The 16657-nt window shown below is 47.1% G+C and overlaps 4 protein-coding genes across 4 annotated transcripts; 2 read left to right on the forward strand and 2 right to left on the reverse strand.

Annotated features, from left to right (window-relative positions):
* Positions 1-2649: 2649 nt before the first annotated feature.
* On the reverse strand, positions 2650-5540 carry LOC128724779 (transmembrane protease serine 9-like). Its single transcript, XM_053818500.1, has 2 exons — positions 4636-5540; positions 2650-3583 (listed from the first exon to the last, which is right to left on the reverse strand). Exons 1-2 carry the CDS (start codon positions 5538-5540, stop codon positions 2650-2652), a joined length of 1839 nt encoding a protein of 612 aa, XP_053674475.1.
* A 1428-nt stretch (positions 5541-6968) lies between these two features.
* On the forward strand, positions 6969-7964 carry LOC128724780 (brachyurin-like). Its single transcript, XM_053818501.1, has one exon. The coding sequence runs from the start codon at positions 6969-6971 to the stop codon at positions 7962-7964; it is 996 nt and encodes a 331-aa protein (XP_053674476.1).
* Positions 7965-10053: 2089 nt separating this feature from the next.
* Positions 10054-10973, forward strand: LOC128727540 (uncharacterized). Its single transcript, XM_053821462.1, has 4 exons — positions 10054-10063; positions 10128-10181; positions 10273-10646; positions 10763-10973. The coding sequence occupies exons 1-4, from the start codon at positions 10054-10056 to the stop codon at positions 10862-10864; spliced, it is 540 nt and encodes a 179-aa protein (XP_053677437.1). The 3' UTR covers positions 10865-10973.
* LOC128724781 (gamma-glutamyl hydrolase-like) lies at positions 10469-13290 on the reverse strand. Its single transcript, XM_053818502.1, has 4 exons — positions 13028-13290; positions 12459-12944; positions 12128-12381; positions 10469-11866 (listed from the first exon to the last, which is right to left on the reverse strand). Exons 1-4 carry the CDS (start codon positions 13288-13290, stop codon positions 11787-11789), a joined length of 1083 nt encoding a protein of 360 aa, XP_053674477.1. The 3' UTR covers positions 10469-11786.
* Positions 13291-16657: the final 3367 nt, after the last annotated feature.

Below are 16657 nucleotides of genomic sequence, written 5' to 3' on the forward strand. Positions count from 1 at the left end.
TCTAACGGCCATGGTGTGTTAGTGCTGATAAAGCCAAAAAGCTGGATTACCGAAACCACCAATTGCTAGCCAACCTGCGATGGGTGCCGATAGCGATGGATTAGCAGAGAACAAATACAATTAGCCGATGCCTAAAATAACTAACCACCTTCAAGGATAGGGAAAGATCCCCAAAGTCAATGAGAGTGAACCCTCAAAAGGACTTGAGTATTTTAGCATTTTCTCCCTTCAACGTGTCCTTTAACATCTTCCGTTCGCTCGAGGATCGTGGGTTTTTCCCTGCGTACACCATCAATCTGGCCCATATCTCTCCATATCACGCCGTCCTGACACCTCGATGAGGGCAGATAATTATCTCCAACGTCGGACAATCAGACGGTAACATGCGGGTGACGATTCCGTTCAACGATCGGACGATTAGACGTCACAACGTACGGGCCTGTTTGGGTTCTGGACCATAGCTTTTTGGCGATAACAGGCGCTTAGGCTTACCGTTTGGCTTCTTCGTCATTATTTTTATCGTTTCTTTTCTACCCCGTGCTAATCTGGAGCACGGTCTCGTGTTTACTGCACGAAATCGAATGATAACGTCAATTAATGGTGTTTTATGGCGAAGAAGAACAGAGCGATGTTCGTCTGGAAAGAGCTTTCACATCGTCGCGCCGGTCACCTGGTTCTATCAGGTGTCTTAGCTGGGAGTTTAATCTTGTCTACCTCCGTGCGGAGATTAACGCTTCTGATAAGGAATCAACGTTGGAAAACATATAAAAACTAAAGCTTTATCTCTTGGTTGCTTGTTGGGAACGAATCAAGTACCACGCTATACAGGACCTTTGCCCAACTGTCATATTCAATCCCCGCCATCTTGGATTTCAATTTGGCGGTTATATACACCAATCAAAACCAAACTTGTTACAGAGCACGGTACGCTAGCTAATAAGAAACCGCTGGCGCTCAAGGTTAATAAAGCACCTTGCTGCCTCAAATCATCGCCATCTTGTCTATAAGTTTATGATAAAATTTAGCGGTAGGGACAATGAAACACCGCTTCCTGGCTGCCAACAGTATCAACCCTGAATCATCGCAAATCATCGCCTGGAGCTCGTGACTTTATCACGACTCCGCCGTTACTCATCATATCTCACACGGTATAAAACACACTACCCAAATCCGTTGCACGTTTAGTCGTTAGCTGAGCGTGTCGAGTGTCTCACACGTGGCGCAGAAGCCAAAGAGAACTAAAAGAAAGATGACAAGAGTCCACGTGTTGTTCGCGGTGTCGCTGTTCCTGGCGTGTACGCTGTGTACGGCGTCGTCGCTGGAAGGAAGACGCATCCATCTGTCGGTGCAAAAGACGCCACGTATCCGAGGTGGTACACCTGTCATCCCGGGTGAGATTCCGTACGCAGCCGGACTGATAGTCCAGCAACCAATCGGGAATCGCTTTTGTGGCGGAAGCCTGGTGTCTTTAAGATACGTCCTCACGGCCGCGAACTGCTTCAATAAGTACGTTAAACTTCGCACGATCACCTGTCCACTGTGTAATGCATGAGTTTTCCCTCCACAGCCCCGAAGCGGTGACGGTTCTGCTCGGTGCCACGAATATGACAGACGTTGAGGACATCGTCATGGCGGACGAAGTCATCCTTCATCAGGGTTTCGTGGCGAGTCAAAATCTCAACGACATCGCGTTGGTACGGCTATTTCGACAGGCCCTCGTTACCAGTAAGTATCGATAGCGAGCTATCGCTAATCGGGTTGCTAACTCCACGATAACTCATGATAACTCACCTCAACACCGTTCCGCAGATTACATCGCACTAGCTCGGCTGCCCAACTGGCGGCAGGTTGATTCGCTGTTCGTCAACCAGCGCGCTACCGTGAGCGGTTGGGGAGCACTTGGACAGAACTCGCCCGAGATTCTGCCTCTCAACAACCTTTACCGGGTGTCTGGATCGGTCATTGGCAACACGGCATGCAACCTGCAGTTCCTGGGAGGAATTGTCGATTCGCACGTGTGTGTCGAAACGTCCGAAGGGTCACCGTGTCAGGGAGATCATGGTGGACCACTGACCGTGCAGGATGCTGATGGTCGACAAACCGTGATCGGGGTGTTCTCCTTCACGTCCGTACTTGGCTGCAACTTAGACTGGCCCGCGGTATACACCCGATTGACGCCTTACCTCAGCTGGATCGAGGCCAACTCGGATGTAGTCATTTGGTACGATTTCGACTTCTTCCCACCAGTAGTCACCTCGACCACGACGCCACAACCAACACACCAGGATACGACACCTACGCAGACGATGACACCTATACCGACAACAGAGACTTTGCCCACGACAACGACAACGACTACTTTACCCACGACAACAACGACGACTCCTTTGCCCACGACAACAACTCCTTTGCCCACGACAACTACGACGACTCTTTTGCCCACGACAACGACTCCTTTAACAACGACTAGTGAACTAGCTCTACCGCCACACAGAACCAACAGTCCCGACGTCCGGGAACATCTGCATGTGCGGCAATGAGGCATCAGTAATGCTAATGTCTCAAGATGAATAGAAAAAATGAACCATACAAACCACATGCACATGCGTTCTCTTAATTTATTGCCAAAAATCGATCACCCACACGTCCTTAAGCCCGGAACTCGTAGTCCGAGTTCTGTGCGATAAAGTCCCGGTAGAAGGAGACGCGCACCCACACCGACGGGATACCGGAAGCACATCCCTGTGCGGAAACGAACGAAGCGATACCAACCTCCAGGCTATTGCCACCATCCTGCACCGACAGCGGACCACCAGAGTCACCATTACACACAGAACGACCGCCAGTCGCGTCCAGGCACACGTTCTGGTCCGACACGAGGATGATGTTCCACGCGCTCACACAAGCAGCATTCGACATGACAGGGTTGCGCGTAAACATGATCACTGGAGATGCGCCCGGAAGTGCGTCCGAGGTACGTCCGAAACCGGAAGCAGTACCTTCAAGTCCAGCGAACGTACGATCGTCCGAGAGTGCCGGAAGATCGATCGGTTGAACACGATCGTTGAAGACTGCCGGGGTGTTAAGACGCACAGTCGCGATGTCATTGCGGATGAGCGTTGGGTTGTAGCTCGGGTGGACAAACACTCCCGACTGGCTGAAGCTGATGCGTTGCTGAGACGGTTCATTCACGGTGCGATCGTGCGCTCCAAGGATCGCAGTACCTTCAGTGGCGAGAGCTCCATTGCCATCGACCACACAATGGGCCGCCGTCAGGATGTAGTTGTTCGTGATGACGGAACCACCGCACAGACCAGAACCACCGCCAACGAAAGTGCTTAGTAGTGCGATCTGGTACGGGAACTGACCAGGTAGAGCCTCAACACCATTCACGATGCGATGGGCAGGACGAGCATGACGCAGGATCTGCAGTTCCGCCGGCAAGCGCTGCCAGTAGTGATCGAACTCGTCGATCGGCTTCACCTGCGACCAATCGATGTCGATCCACTCGGCACTAGCGACCAAACACACGGCCAGCAGGGCCAACACACTCAACGTTGCCTTCATGGTGCTGTCTTCAAGTCTGCGAGTCTCCTAGATGGGACCGCCAGCTGGGTCTACACTATATATGGCTGCCAGCCGTGAACGATCGGGCTTTGTGCGTACGCGGTCACCTAATCTGATGATAACGACGCTGGTTACGCGTCATTGGGGAAATTTTCGATAAAACACAAACAAACTGGCTAGATTGATAGGGCTTGAGAATTTGTTCATTTTTGGGTCGTGTGTTTTTGAGACGTTTTTGAGCGATATGATTGCAGAAAGGTTGGATTTCCCACCACGTTGAGACTTGTTGGTTGTTTGCTGGATTATCGGTGGGCAGATAAAAGCGGGCAAGATACGTTGAATTATGTAGCTATACCGTTGATAAGTGTTTGGGGGTCTTTACCACTGGATTGCACAATGCAGGACTGGCCCTTGGGAAGACCTAGAGGTCATAATACCTTACAAATGCGTAGGTTGCAACGGAAATCATCTCATCGACGAACGGGCCTTCTGATACCCGTAAGGTAACTGTGATCGAGATAGACCATGATCTATTCAACCAACCGGATCATAAGTCGATAGAAGGAGCGTGTGAATGGAATGTTACTTGAGCATTGGAAATTGCCGTTTATTTGGAGAGTAAAATTAGTTTCAGAAACTGCCAATAAATAGTAGTTGATAAGTAGAAAGTCCTTTTTCGCATTAGTTATATGTTATTCAGTTATATCAATATTCTACGCACATTAAATATCAACACTGTCAACGTGAGAGAGACAAGTTAATACACAGGCTTATTTCAGAACTATGGTTTATTTCAAAACTATGACTAATTTAAAATCTTACTATCTACCTGGCAGTAATACAAAAAATATAGCTCACGATCTGCATTAGAATAGCGAAAAAAGAGCTAAAGAACTATTATTTCCGTTCCGGTTATGATAGCTATTATTAACACAAAGTCATCCATTTCACAAACTCCAAAGAAAACAACCAACAGTTTGTTTGTTATTTCATCATGTATAAATTATTATTATCCTCTACAAACTCTAGCCCACCCTAAAAGCGTGTCCCTTCAACAGCGAAGCTTACGCACGGAACACGTAGTCCGAGTTCTGCTCGATCCAATCACGGAAGAACGAGATGCGCACCCACACCGACGGAGCACCGGAAGCACATCCCTGTGCCGACACGAACGAAGCAATGCCAACCTCAAGGCTGTTTCCAGCATCCTGCACAGCCAACGGACCACCCGAATCTCCATTGCACGGCGAACGTCCACCAGCAGCATCCAAGCACACGTTCTGATCCTGCACCAAAGCCGTGCTCCAGAAGCTGTTACAAGCGGCATTCGACAGGATGGGGTTACGCGTGAACATCACCACTGGCGAGGTGCCAGGAAGTGCATCCGAGGTACGTCCAAAACCAGAAGCAGTACCTTCGAGTCCAGCAAACGTGCGGCTATCCGAACGAGCCGGAAGATCGATCGGCTGAACACGAGCATTGAAGACAGCCGGCGTGTTCAGACGCACAGTCGCGATGTCATTGCGGATGGTGGACGAGTCGTAACCTGGATGAACAGCGATACCAGCCTGGCTGAATGCAATACGCTGTTGAGTCGGCTCCACAACAGTACGATCGTGAGCTCCAAGGATCGCAGTACCATCGATGGCCAGACCAGAACCTCCGACGACACAATGGGCCGCCGTCAGGATGTAGTTGTTCGTGATGACGGTACCACCGCAAAGACCAGTACCAGTTCCAAAGTTGCTCAGCAGCGCGATCTGATACGGGAACTGACCAGGTAGAGCCTCAACACCGTTCACGATGCGGTGAGATGGAACAGCCGTACGATAACGTTGCCATTCTGCCGGCAATCGCTGCCAGTAGTGATCAAACTCGTCGATGTGCTTCACCTGGGACCAATCGATGTCGATCCACTCGGCGCTGGCCAAAGCCAACAAACCGGCTAGTACGAAGGCTCCTGCGATCTTCATGGTGATACGTTGCTTGTGGTCCTGTTAGGGCTGCCGTTGGGCACTGATAGTCTCAGCGAACGATCGGGAGTCGGCTTTTATTCGCAGCGATTCAATCTCACACCCGGGGGCTACTCGATTTTTTCGACTCATACTCTGATAAGCCCGGGGAGGGGCATAAACAGCCATCCGAATCACACCAGAAATGGACGAATAAAGCCTACCACCGGGTTTCCCATGGGATGGCTAGATAATCGGTTGTGATACGGGTTAATGCGATAATGCCGGTGAATGAAATGATACGTTCTTCTTTTGGGCTTTCAGTGAAAGGATTTTCCAAACGCGTAATCAGAGCAATCAACCGGTATGTTGCTTGCGTTTGATGTTTTTGATGTGGATTCGATGGATCTTTAAATTCAATTGTCCGTGTGTCTGTCTATGCGATGGGGAAAACAACACTAAATAAAATCAATATCCTTTTATTGGGAAGTTCTCTCAAAGCAGATGGTTCGAGGAGTAGGATGTCGAATTATTTTAGAAGACAAGATACAGCATCATGGCTAGGTTACAAGCGTAAGGAAAACAAGTATATGCATCGTTAAATTAGATAAAGAAAGCAAAAGGATAAGATACATATCAAAACAGGAAATGTCCTTCGTTAATAACAGCAACCTAATGCTAGCTAAAACAATGCATTGCATACCAATCAGGCGCTTACCGTGATACCAAAGAACAGCATGTGTTCTGAGCATTATCCTTCAAGCTATTCAAGTTTTCATTTGGAGAAGGGTAATCAAAATAGTATACAATATGCAAAATATCTCATTTGGCACCCACACTCCATAGTTTGTTCCCTAGACCATAAGCCTAGACCGTTGCATGAGTCAACAACATGACGCACAGTACCGTCTTCATAGTGTGATAGCAATCAAAACCTACTCCAACGTGGTCCTTTTGAATTGCGTGTCGACTTTGGGTCATTCAAAACACATCAATCCTTCAAGGAGGAACCCTTGTATAAGAAACCACCATTGCACAAACAGGGACGCGCGCTGTCTCTAATAAAAAAAATTCTTGGCAAATGTAACTCGGGAACTTCCCACTCGCTAACCCTTGAGGGACCCGACCTTTTTTTGGGACCTTGGGTTGTATTCTTTCGCACCTAAAAACACCCACTCTCTCACTCGTACTCCACATCCACGCAGAATGGCACGCCGTGCGTCGTGATTGACAACTTCCGAGATCCGAGCCGCAGACAATCTTATCGGTACGATCGACGAGCGCTCCCTTATCGCCTCGCAACAACAAAAGATAGGCCCACACGGTGACGCTTGAGAGTGAGACGCTTTGAACTCGATAAAACGCCTTCACAAGGGCCGCGACCGCTTCATAGTGTCAGAGCGTGAAACGTTCGCCCTCAGAAATAGTCGTGAAAAAACCCCCGTCAGGATGTCCTGTTCGCCGGGCATCGTCGCGTGTGTGTTAGTGTGTTGGCTGTTGGCTGTGTGCGCCTCGATCGGGGATGGTTCTCCGGTACCGGGAAGGTACGGTTCCTCCAAGATAGTCATGTTCTGGACCACGTTCAGGAACACCTCCATACCGATGACTTCAGTTCTATCGTCCTCACCGATCCTGTCAGCTGCTGGTCCGACGATTGTGTACCGCCCGAAACTGATCGTTGATCGAGTTTCCACGAGCAAGGTGGCTGGTGGAACCATCGCAAAAAACGAACAATTCCCGCATCTCGTCGCGATCCTGCTCAGCTTCGGTGATGGCTCGGAAACGCTCTGTGGAGGTTCGATCTTGGCTGATCGCTTCATTCTAACAGCCGCACACTGCCTGTACGGAATGCAACAGGCAACGATCGTTCCAGGACGAACGGCGATCGAGATCCCGCTAGATGAGGAGGCCACTATGACAGTGACACCGTCTGACACGATCCTTCACCCAGGTTATGATCCTGTGGACATCCTTAACGACATAGCGTTGATTCGGTTACCCAAATCGTTGGTGTTTTCATCACGCATTCAAGCGATCAGGTTGCCCTCGTGGCGTAACGCCTTTACCGATCTGATCGGTCACGATTCGATCGTATCAGGATGGGGTGCTCAATCGAACGATGACTACAACGAACCGACGGAGGACATGCGGCTCGAACTACGGTACGCTACGAATGCGATCATCTCGAACGAAGTGTGCCAGCGGGTGTATGGTTCGATCATTCGCGATCAGCAGATCTGTGTGGCAGCTGATGGTGGACGGAATCCGTGCCAGGGTGATTCGGGAGGACCTCTGACGGTGGAGTTTGGTGGGCAGAGACTGACGCAGGTCGGGATTGTTTCGTACGGCTCGATTCGAGGATGTCAGAATGGTGTTCCGGGTGTGTACACTCGCGTGTCGTCGTACGTTGAGTGGATCGTTTATCATACGGGGATTGTTACGTAGAAGCGAGTGGAGATGTTGACGGGCTCGAATTGTGGCTCAGAATTAAGCGTGTCTAATAAAGCGTGAAAAGTTTATCTGTACGAATTGCAAGCCAGATCGGTTCTCAAGCACATCCGTTCGTTTGCATCCTGCATCGTTTATCATACACGAAAGAAATGCATAATGCGTGGGAATTTGGCAGTGAAACGAGACAGAGCGATAAGGAGCATGAATGAGCGTGTAAATGAAAAGGATAATGAGTTGATGCGGGGTTTGAATGATTTGCGAGAATTAATTTACTATTAATTGAACAATGCAATATAAACGTATTTGCAGGCAATAAAATGCATCCTAGCAAATGTAAATATTAGCAAACCAGGATGATTAGTTAAGCGGGCAGATAAGCTATTGAAACGTTTTATTTTCAAACCTACAGCCTTGAGCCTCACATTTTCGTCGTATTTATACTTATTATTACAAGGCAATATTGGAACTGTTACATTGTACATTATAATCCATAACAGTTAGTTCTATCACTGATTAAAACAGTGATACCTGGCTCAATTTATACACAATGGAATTCATGCAATTCAACATAACTGCATTTCGTTTAAGTTAGCAAGTATATTTAAGAGAATTTCGCTTGTTTAGAATTGCACACTTCGTTAGATTTATAAAGCCAAGACGTGCGAGACTGGGCATATCCTTTTCCTAGAAGAAAAAGCAACAAATAACATTCACTACCGCAATCTCAAACAAGCATTTCAGAAAAGTATTTCATTTACACGCTTCTGTTCCGTAAAACTAATAATAGTTTTAACATCTTTGCTTTATTTTCTGTTAGGCAAAGTTGTGCACAAATTGGAGGGATTTAATTGTTTAAATTCGATCATAACAGTAGCCACAATTTACATTAAACCCTGGGGAGAAAACTAAGAAGAGTTGTTTTACGAAGCCTTGTATCCTTTATCACTTTCCAATTTAAAACATATTTTATTATGCGACTGTATCTTGATAATCCGTTTTAGAATTATGAAGTGAGATTCGTAAATATTTATCACGTGTTAAGCAATGCATCACGTGCAATTATGGCTGTTGAACCAAAACATTGTCAATATTTTACATAACCATTGTGAATTATTCAAATAATTGATGTACTCGTGCTTTTACGAACACCCTTTTTTGTCAAGAATGTGATCATCGATCGAGAATTTACAACAGCGTAAAACAGGGTAAGATCGTAAAAGATCAAAATATAGAAGGTTAAAATTGTCCGCACACAGTGGCAAAACAGTGGAAATTTTACGTAAAAGAAATTGGAGAGCATGGGGCCAAGATTGAAAATTGTTTGCCTACGGCACGAGCAAACCAGTGAAAATTTTACGCATAAGTAACAGGAGAGCATGCTCAAAATGCAAAAATCAAAAAGTTTCAAAAACTCACTCATAGATGGCGCTAAATTTTCGCTTGAAATATTTCAACCACAAAATTTGAAATGTTTCAAGCGTTTTAAAGCAGCGCCATCTGTTGGCATATAGCAGAACCACATTTTTCGCTAAATTAGCGCCATCTATGTTTCAGTTTTTAAAACTGAAGCGTTTTCAAAATGGGAAGCGTTTCACGTATTTTAAGCGTTTCAATTTTTCAAATTTCAACCTCCTGGGAAGTATGTTCTCCTGTTACTTTTGCCAAAAATTTTTCTCGCGAAGGACGCCTGCAGGGTTCGTCGCCCACTTTATTTTTTTGATTGTTTTGCACACTTTAGTCAATTCTTTTGCGATGTGCATGGTTTTTAACGACTATATGCGCCCGTAAAAGGGGTTTTACATTAAATGTTTAATTATTCGCTACAATTTTATAAATTCATTTCAAAATTGTTCCCGAGTGATCCAAGTTGGCGAGCGTACTTTTTGACACCAAAATAACAGGAGAACATACCAGCTGGGAGGAAACATTCCACAGTCCGAAGCGTTTTTACCAAGATTCATACAACATTACTCCGAAGCGTTCCGCTCAGAAACAGAACGCTTTAACTTACCCGCGCTGTCAAAATTCGAACAAATCAAAACAAATCAACCGCTTTCGGATCGTTGTTTACTTTAGTAAAACAATGGACAAAGGTTATTTAGTGTGAATAAGAAAAGTGCTTTATTCACATCATTTTAATTCGCAAACTACTTACAGATACTTCACGCCGCGTTAATGGGATTAAAACACTGGACGAACTACGCGCATTGAGTAAGCTTGTGGTTAGCCGGGGTGTTTTGTTTCGCTTCCCTTCTCTTATACATTATTATCCGGCTCTTTTTTCATGCATTTCTCTACGCAGACGCACGAAACGATAAATTAGTGAAAGATTTCGGCATCGATGTGGTCACATTCGCCGATCCTGCCCCGGAGCTGCTCGAACAGTTCGCCCAGATCCGGCTCCTGACGGGGCTCTGCATCGAGCGGCCAGAAATGTCGTACCTCGACGAGTGGCTCTACCAGCAGGAACTGAGCCGGCTCGAGGGCAACACGCAGGCAATAACGCTAAACCTAGACATCGAATCGCTCAAGCTACGATGCACTACCGAGACGGCGGAAGTGGCCCGCCTGGAGAGCTTTCTCGAGCAAACGCAGGAACTGACCACACCGACCGAGGAGTTCGAAAAGAAGAAAGCTACGCTGGAGAAGAACCTCGAGGTCGTTAAAAGCAGGCATGTAAGTAAATCGCGTGTAGTCTCTCTGCCCTAAATCGTGTACGCCGATCGATATTAACATACTTTCGCTTTTACAATTTCATAACACTTCATGGCCCTGCTTATCCCTAAGCTTAGGAAACGCTCCCAAACATCCCGGACGACATTAACCTAGACGAACTGATCGCGAACGTTCGCCGCCTGGAAGAGGACGACGCAGCACGTGGTGGAGATAAGTGAGCGGGAATCCGCGCCACGAGAAGACGGAGAACGCAAAAATGAAAGCAAGATAGCGAGAAGAAGGGGCAAAAAAAAACATATTCATGCCGTCTGGCGGGGAATCACAGAAAGGAAAGGAAAGGAAAAGAGGGAAGAAGGGGGACACATAGGAAATGTCTGTTATTGGTTGTTAAAGTACACAAAATGTCCCGCGTCTCCTTTGCGGCCGATGTCCGGAAGGGGATTTTTAGAAATCTTGCTCATGCAAAACGATCGTGTGGATCGATCGGTTGTTTTTTTCTTTGCTGCATAGCTTGAAACAACACCATTCCAATTCCGTCTATCGAATCTGACTCATATGTGTCCCCCGATTCGCTACCAGATTGGGTTTTCTTTTGTCGCCCGTCGCAATGTGGAACGGGAACGCGGGTAATTCACCGTCACGAGTCGTTTGCGATGGCTGGCAGGGGAAAGGAAGCGATCTTTATGCTTTTCAGGGAATGGATTAATGACTGGTGCAATGGCGCAGAGAGCTTCTTCAACTGGTCTACCATCGTGATTTTGTTCGTCACAAAATCTTATCTTATTTAGTTTAAATAAAGCCGCACGTTCGCTCGAAGATACACAACAAAACGCCCTATATATGCTCGTTTGATTTGCCAACCACACGTGAGTGCTTCTATTTCTTCTATTGCTCTTCTGAACTCTCGCTCCATGCCTATTTCCTATCATGTCCTCGTGTGCTGCTCGTGTTGTTGAAGATACGCGTAATCAGCGGCCCACCACCGATAGGCGCCCTGTATCGGCGTGTGAATCTGCATTGTTCTGCCGGCGCGTCGATCATTGCGATTCGTCCCTATCTCGCCATCCACAGGAGATGATGCTGCTCTCTCTATTGTCTGCAACAATGTTGGCGCTTCGGGAAGGACTTGCAGCAACCGCATCACTCCTGCTGGGACGTTTTCTTCTTCGAACCGCGCTTTCTCGCTTTCATCGCCACTTTCGGCAATGCCTTGTGGGATTCTGAAATTAAAGTATCGTCACGTCACGCGCGTTTTCATAGCCTCCGAGGAACGTGACGGGTTGGATGTTTTTTTGTTGGATTGGGGGTTGGTGGATAAAGGTCGGAAAGCAGTCCAGATTAGTCGTAGAAACGGCGCATCACCACGCCGACGAGGAGGGTTAGCGGGAGTAGCATGCATGGTAGGGTTGCGGCAAGCGCAAAGGATCCATTGTCCCGATCGTCACCCGCGGGACCGTTCTCTACCGGGTCGGCATAGTTACCGCGGAACATGTAGCACTGTTCGAAGCTCGATCGCTTTAACCCCGTAAACGTCGGCTGGTAGTTGTAGATGACGAGCTTTTCGAGGGCTTCCTCGCTCGCAAACTGATGGTCACTTTTGCGCGCCTCGTCGATGAAGAAATCGGCAAAGAATTGTGCCGCCTGGATCGCGTTGGCCGTGTGCGAAATGTTCTTGTTCGGGATCCACTCGTAGATGTTCTTCTCCGGGTGGAACTGGATGCCGTAAAACGGATACCTACGTGAAAAGGGTGGAAAAGTGCAAACGTGTGGTGAACGGCGTGGTGGACAACAACCGGGTAACGGAGGTATTACGCTTTATGCTCGATGGTGGAGATAAACTCCATGCCGTTCCAGTCGCGATCGACGGACATAACGCGCCATTCGTCATCGAGTCCGTACGCCGTTAGGTTTGCTTCGGTGACGCAGAATTGGTGAAAGTTAGCCGTCACAGGTTCCGCGCTCAGGATGTCGATCACGTCGTTTGGTGCGTTAGCGAATAAGCGACTTTTACGGAAGTCATCCTTGAAGGTTAGCGGCAGCGGTTGGTTGCTTGAACTGCAGTGTGCTCGATGTTCCGTTCCATTGGCCGCTAGGTAGGTGAGTAGCTCGAAACCAAGACAGGTTCCCCACACTGGAAAGTACTCGCCGTTATCGTTGAGTCTCATCGCAATGTCGTAGATATGGCGGCCAGCGTCTGCGTAACCGTTGCTCTGGTTAAACCAAGTCGCACCACCCGGAAGCAGCACTCCGTTCAAATTGGCCATGATGTTCTCGTAATACTCCGCCGGTTGGTCAATCCTGTCGATTATAGATAAGAAAACATACTTTGTTGAGGTACTCTTTACACTAGTTTTGGGTTTGTTCGGCCCACTTTCGCTTACCAAATCGGAACGACGCGTGCTCCGGCTCCCTCGACGAACTTCACGTACGATGCCGCAATGTAACTGTCGTATCCTTCATCACCGTAATTCTGGGTCATCAGATAGGACAGCTCCTGGGACAGGATACCCACTACCGGGACGTCGTTAATCGGTGGTGTAGACCAGACGGTTCTCTCCTGGCTTTCGATCAGTTGCTTTGCCTCGCCACTGCCTAGCAGCAACAGTACGACCGTCACACACAAAACCGTCACAGTTTGCTTCATTTCTTCACACGTTGATCTCCCTTGGGAGTTTCTGTGATCGTTTGGCAAATTGCGTCCGTTCACGGACGTGGTCCAGCTGATACTGTCCCCCCACGCGAGTGTGCCTTCCAAATTCAAATGTGTTCGCCCTCGTGGATGGTGACAAATGCACTCCGGCTGCTGCCTATCTGGTCACTGAATAATTAATTACCAGCGAGCGACAACTCGGCTGGTCCCGTAGTCCGGTAGCGATGGAACAATTTGTAATACGTCTATCTTCACGTTGCTGGTGTTCGATCCAATGGACAAGGGAGAGAGAGTTCCTTATCTCGCAACACTCGAAGCTATCAGCATGCAGTCAGGCTCACAAACAAGCCATCATCCCCCATCGAAAGAGATGATGGAGAGGCTGCTGCTCTCGCAACTGCAACATCATCTCGGGGCTCGCCAAAGGGGGGTTTGCAAGACGTCTGCCGGCCGATGCGATGTTGTCTCGTGGTGACGTCAAATGATGACGTTGATCTCCCCGCAGTATCCGCGCCCTTCTCGGTGACATGACGAACAGCATCATTCGTCATGCATGCGTGTGTACTGTGACCTTAGAACGCGTTGCGGCGGTTCGAGTTGTTGCTTCCTTCCTGTTCTCAAGCCTGATGGAAATGGTGGAGAATTGTTACTCAAAATCACTATGATAACGCATGTGTGCTTCTCGACAGGTCAATTAATTCCGTGATTAAGTGAGATGATGCGCGTTTTCCCCGCTCGAGCACGAGATCGAAGCAAGCGCATGGCAGGGTTGACCTCACGCTTTTCGCTTGATTCGCATGATTGACAATTTTCCTACTTTACAGAGCAAACACATAAGCCATTTAGTCGCGCAGGCCATTATTATTGTGGTGGGTGGATAGTCTTCTGATAGAATCCGGGAGTAAGTCGTCGTATCTGAAATCAAATGTTTTAGTCATCATGAACGTGTAACAGTTTTCCACAGCATAATAGATTTTTTTCCTTCATTTATGTATATATATAATTTTTTCAATATTCGTATATTTTTATCATCACCAGTTCTTCAAGTCTAGCCTGCTCACTGAAGGTGCTGCTTTTTTTCTGTTTCTCTATAGCTTACCGACAGGCGTCTCGCCCAACGCTTGCTCGGATTTGTTCAAATTGAGTGCGAAATAGGGTGCATCCTGCTTTTACCAGTTTCCATGCAACCATCCTTCCGATTGGGGAAATGTTACCTTCACGGTGATATCTCTAGTGGCGCTTCTTTTTGCATTTTCTCACTGTGTTTCCCTTTCGCTTTCTGTCTCTTCCTTATTTCTCTTGGTTCGTCGATTGACATTACACTCTACTCAAATGTTGCCTTACCTTTTACTCAATACTATATTTAATTTGTTTCGCAAGTTGTTGTTTTTGTGTGTGTGTGGCTGTGTGAGAGGATTTTGTCCTATTTTGTTACACCGCTTGGTATTATGTTAAGCTTTGTTTTCCCCCTTCCCTTCTGTAAATGTCTATCCATCTTCTTGATAGAATTTGGGGTCTTTTTCTTAATCCTTTTCATTTGCTTCCTGCTACTCTTTTTCTCCCGGAGAATGTCGGCCGCGATCGTTTCTAAGATTAATGCTTTTCTTAGGTAAATTTTGTTTACTTCAAACGACAACTTGTTGCTTTTCTGTGTTTTTGTTCAACCCTTTTTTTTCTACACGTTCCTCCCTGTCCCTACACTGTCTGGATGCTCAGTTAGTCTGCTCGTTTTGCTTCCACCACCGCACGGTCATACCTACCCGCGTTAGACGCCGGTTGAACATTTCCCCGGGGTAAACGCACAAACAAGCCTAAGCGACTGCCACCGTTCAAATCCTTCCAGTATTTCTCTAATATAAATATACATTTGCCGATTGCTGCTACCACACCGGGGAGGGATAATGGTGATGGTGGGTTAACCCGTTAGGCGTCCTGCAAGGACGTATGTTACCAAAGGGGTTGACATCGTACCGGGGACTTTCTGCTCAACGAAGGGCCCGATTCAAACGGTTGCATAACAACTAAATACGACGATATTTTACATACGCCTTGTCCGCTACATCTGCTTTGTGGTAATTTTTCTATTTCACATCTCCAGCACTGGGCGCTCATGTGGCGCACAGCATCAGAGAAGTGTCGAAGCAACGTATACAATTAAATTAAGAAGAAAGATTGCTACAAAACCAAGGCTAGATGCGTAAGGGGATGTTAGAAGCAAATTTGGACGCTGGAGATTTGTCGATTTGTTCCCCTCCAAACGCATATTGCAACGTTCGCCATTTGTAAAACAGCATCCAAACGTGCCAAACTCCCAAACCTAAATCAATATTAGCTCCGACCATGTGTGTGTGTGTAGATGCTCCTTTGCATCTCAGTCATCCAGTCTTCAAACACGAGTGTATCCTGTGTTCCTGTGTACCCACTGCCTCACCATGTAACAGCAGTCAGTCTAACAGGGACACTTCCGCACGAGTTCCTCTTTCATACGCTCTTTCACACATTCGAACGAGCGAGATCGCTGTTCACGCACGTGTGCATGTGTATGTATATATATGCATATGTATGATGATGCTGATCGACAGCATTATGTTGATCGGTTTTCCATAAATATAGACACTTAGAAATGGGATCCAAAAACTGTTCAAATTCCGTGCCACACGCTACTTACATCTACAATACGCGTCCTTGGACGCATTCACGATTTGGTGGTTGCTTGCATGTCTTCATCATGATGCATTTCTTGGGAAAACCGAGCGAGGAATCTGACCATCCCCTTCTCAAGTTACCTCTCTCCGGCGCGCACCTTCGCGCGTCATTAGAATAGTTACAATATATAGACTCCTCTATACAACACCGTTAAGGTTTTGATTAAATGCGCCTCCACGCAAACACACACTCACACACAACCGGTGCATACTACACGAATGCAATCTTGCTCGTTCGCACTTCATTCCCTGTCCCTTTTTTCACTACCCGTGCAAAATGTCTCACTATTCTAAACAAGATTTAATTGTGTACATTGGGAGAGGGATGAAAAACGCTAGGTGTGTGCGCGTCCAGTTTAATTGTTTTGTTTTCCACCGGTCCAATCCACAACAGGGCGGTCGCTGTTTATGGTCGGCAGCAGTTGTCTCACCCCGCCTTGTCTACTACCTTAAGGTGTATAATATTATCTTTCTTCCCTCGCTACGTCATAAATATAAAATATATATATATATACCGTTTCCTACTTACACCCTAATATTGTTGTTTGTATCGCTTCATCTTGATTTTTTTCATTTTCTTTACAACTCGGGTAATATTACTCTCATTTGTTTATCTGCTACGTTCGTGTTTATTTCCTAAACCTGCTCTAAACCTC

The sequence above is a fragment of the Anopheles nili genome, chromosome 3 (assembly GCF_943737925.1).
Source record: "Anopheles nili chromosome 3, idAnoNiliSN_F5_01, whole genome shotgun sequence".
In the NCBI taxonomy this organism is placed as follows: Eukaryota; Metazoa; Arthropoda; class Insecta; order Diptera; family Culicidae; genus Anopheles; species Anopheles nili.